This window comes from Buceros rhinoceros, unplaced genomic scaffold (assembly GCF_000710305.1).
Source record: "Buceros rhinoceros silvestris isolate BGI_N320 unplaced genomic scaffold, ASM71030v1 scaffold30100, whole genome shotgun sequence".
Lineage (NCBI taxonomy): Eukaryota > Metazoa > Chordata > Aves > Bucerotiformes > Bucerotidae > Buceros > Buceros rhinoceros.
The window spans coordinates 11,757-14,335 of NW_010389910.1; the positions used below are offsets into that span (position 1 = coordinate 11,757).

At 48.4% G+C, this 2,579-nt stretch overlaps 1 protein-coding gene across 1 annotated transcript in view; it reads right to left on the reverse strand.

Annotated features, from left to right (window-relative positions):
* ADAM17 (ADAM metallopeptidase domain 17) overlaps positions 1-2,579 on the reverse strand; it is a gene marked incomplete at its 5' end in the record, with an annotated part of 22,004 nt that overhangs the window by 383 nt on the left and 19,042 nt on the right. Inside the window, 2 exons of the mRNA XM_010135496.1 lie at positions 1-79; positions 2,058-2,114. The exon at positions 1-79 is cut by the window's left edge and continues 3 nt beyond it. Coding sequence (XP_010133798.1) covers positions 1-79; positions 2,058-2,114 — 136 coding nt within the window. The remainder of the gene's footprint in view (positions 80-2,057; positions 2,115-2,579) is intronic.

A 2,579-nucleotide genomic window follows, 5' to 3' on the forward strand; every position in this document is an offset into this window, starting at 1 on the left:
GGCTCGTTGACTGTGCCGTGGGGAAGGGCTTGATGATTCGAACAGAGGCAGAGTCCAGGCTGCTGAGCATCTCCACGTTCTGCAAGACACAAGCAGCCAGGTCACTGGGAAAAGCAACCAGGATCTAGTTCAGGGTTCAGTTTCTGCATATTTTTTAAAGGGAATGGGCACCTTCTGAAGAGCACCTGCACTCCTGTTAGAAGGTTTTGAAGGCTACTGCATCCTCTCCCCGACTCTCAGCAGAGATGTGCTGACTGCCCTTGTGCCACCACAGGTTACTCTGTGCTAGCCAGGCTGAACCCACTGCACTGTGAAGTTCAAAATCTAACTCCTTTTTCTCCACAGCAGATTTACACTTACACGGGAGCAAGGCAACATCCATCAGCAGTAATTTGTTTTATTGTTTTTTCCTCAAGAAATCCAGCTACACTAAGCACTGAAGGCAGGACGGCCCTTTTATGTCTGCTTGTTCCTTCGCCATATCAAGTGCCATGGGTGACAGCCTTGCTGGGACAGAGCTGATGACTCAGCCCCACCTCCCCTGGGCCCCAACACTGCTTTGGCAAAACCTAGGACTGGAAATGCAGGGCCAAGCCAGACAACACTGAGAGCTCAGAGTCCAAGGTACATCTTACTCCACTCCTCCAGCCTGAAGAGTTGCCGTTTCACGTGCAGGAAGCGGCATGCAGTGCAGGGTCACAGACTGGAGGGACCACTGTGATCACACCCGAGTTCTGCCATCCCTATTAACTTAAAGCCCATTGATTTTTGCTTCTGTTTGAGCACGGTTCAGAAAATATCCAGACATTTCTGGGCACAAAAATTTCCCATGAACCTTAGTAAATGCTAACACTGGGCAGGATGAGATGTTTACCTTCTACCACTACTGCATTTCCCAACCACAGTCCTGAGCAGATCCAAGAGAGGCAAGATTTGTTTGTTAAACTGTTGCTGCTGCAAGGAGCCCTTTAACTATACCTGTGCTCTGTTGCTACACCTGCTTCTGGAAGTTTCTTGACTGAATTCAGGTATGAAGCTCAAAGGTGACTTTCTTATGGCATTCAAGACCAGCTGTGGGGCACTCAAACTAAGGCCGCCTTCAGTTCCATCAGAACAGATGACAGAGGCAATCTACCTCAGCGGTCTTTGACTCCAGTATGCTTCCCCCGTGGCTGTACCAGAAAGAGTGCTGCGAAGCTTTCTTCCCCCTCCCTTTCCAAAACAACATTTTCTTAATTGAACATTTCAGTTATTAATAAGAATTGGGTTGTCAACAGGATACCCAAAAATTTATGTCAGAAGGTACCCTGTGCTGGACTGTAATTTATCTAAAAAAAAAAAAAAAAAAAAAAAAAAAAAAAAAAAAAAAAAAAAAAAAAAAAAAAAAAAAAAAAAAAAAAAAAAAAAAAAAAAAAAAAAAATCTATCTAAGCACTTTCTTGCTCTTCCCCTCTCCCAACTCAGTATCTACAAGGTGAGAAGTGTCCCTGATGAGTCGCTGCACCCTGAGGCCAGCTCTCCCATAAGCAACTGGAGGGCATTAGCACATCTGGCCACTAGAAGCTGACTCCCGCAAACAATCATTCCCCAGCAAAGACACCCCACTTTGGAGAGATTTTTCTGCAGCATCCCCCTGCTGAGCTTTGTGCTTCACTGACACCAGCTGGCTGGCAACAAGCGGTCTGTGGCTGAAGCTGCCGGATGACCCATGCTGAGGGGGCCCCGTCTGCAGGCAGCTGCTGCGTGAAGCGGTGCTCCACAGAGCAGCTTCCTGCCTTGTGAGCTGCTGTTGATGCACGAGAGCTGCTCTGTCAACAAGGTCAAGGCACAGCCCTCACAGGAAGGAAGAACCAGACCCTGCCAAGCTGCAGCGCTCAATACACCAGACACAGGCTTGTTCAAGAAAACAGGTTGATTCATCTGTCTGAGGGTGAGGCACAGGGCTCCAGGTCTCTCTGTTAGCACTTCTTGGTAAATACCCTGCACACCCCTTAGGTTCAGATTTTCTAAGACACATGGGACAGCTTTCTGCCAATTCATATTCAGACAGGAACTCACACTGGGGCAAAACAGCGACTTCGTGTTCTCCTCGTACTGCTTGTCCAATTTCTTGTCCTGTTGGAAAACAAGCAAGAGGAAACCGAGACACACACGCACACAAGAAGAAAGTTAGTTTCCCAGCTGCAAGGTTCCTGTCTGCATTTTGCTATAGGCACACAGCAGTGCACGGGGCTCTTTTCCCTTCCCCTGCCTCCCATGCCTTCCCATCCATCCCAGGAGCGCTTGTGGGTGCAGCACCCTCTGCCGTACCCCACACTGATGTCAGCAGCACACCACATGCCCACGCTTACGGCTGCCATGAGCTCTCTTGAGCTCGTGAGTTTGATCCATCCACCAAAGCTCAACCAAGACCACTTCCCACTCTGGGTCTCCCCACAAACATGGGTGTCCTATTTCTTAGCAGAGCTTTAGAAAACTTCAACTCTAATGGAAGTTACCAAAATTGTACTTGGGTAAAATTTGGGATGCAGAGGAAGAAAATCTGCCTAGGGAAGAAGGGCTCCAGGGAATAGTCACAGG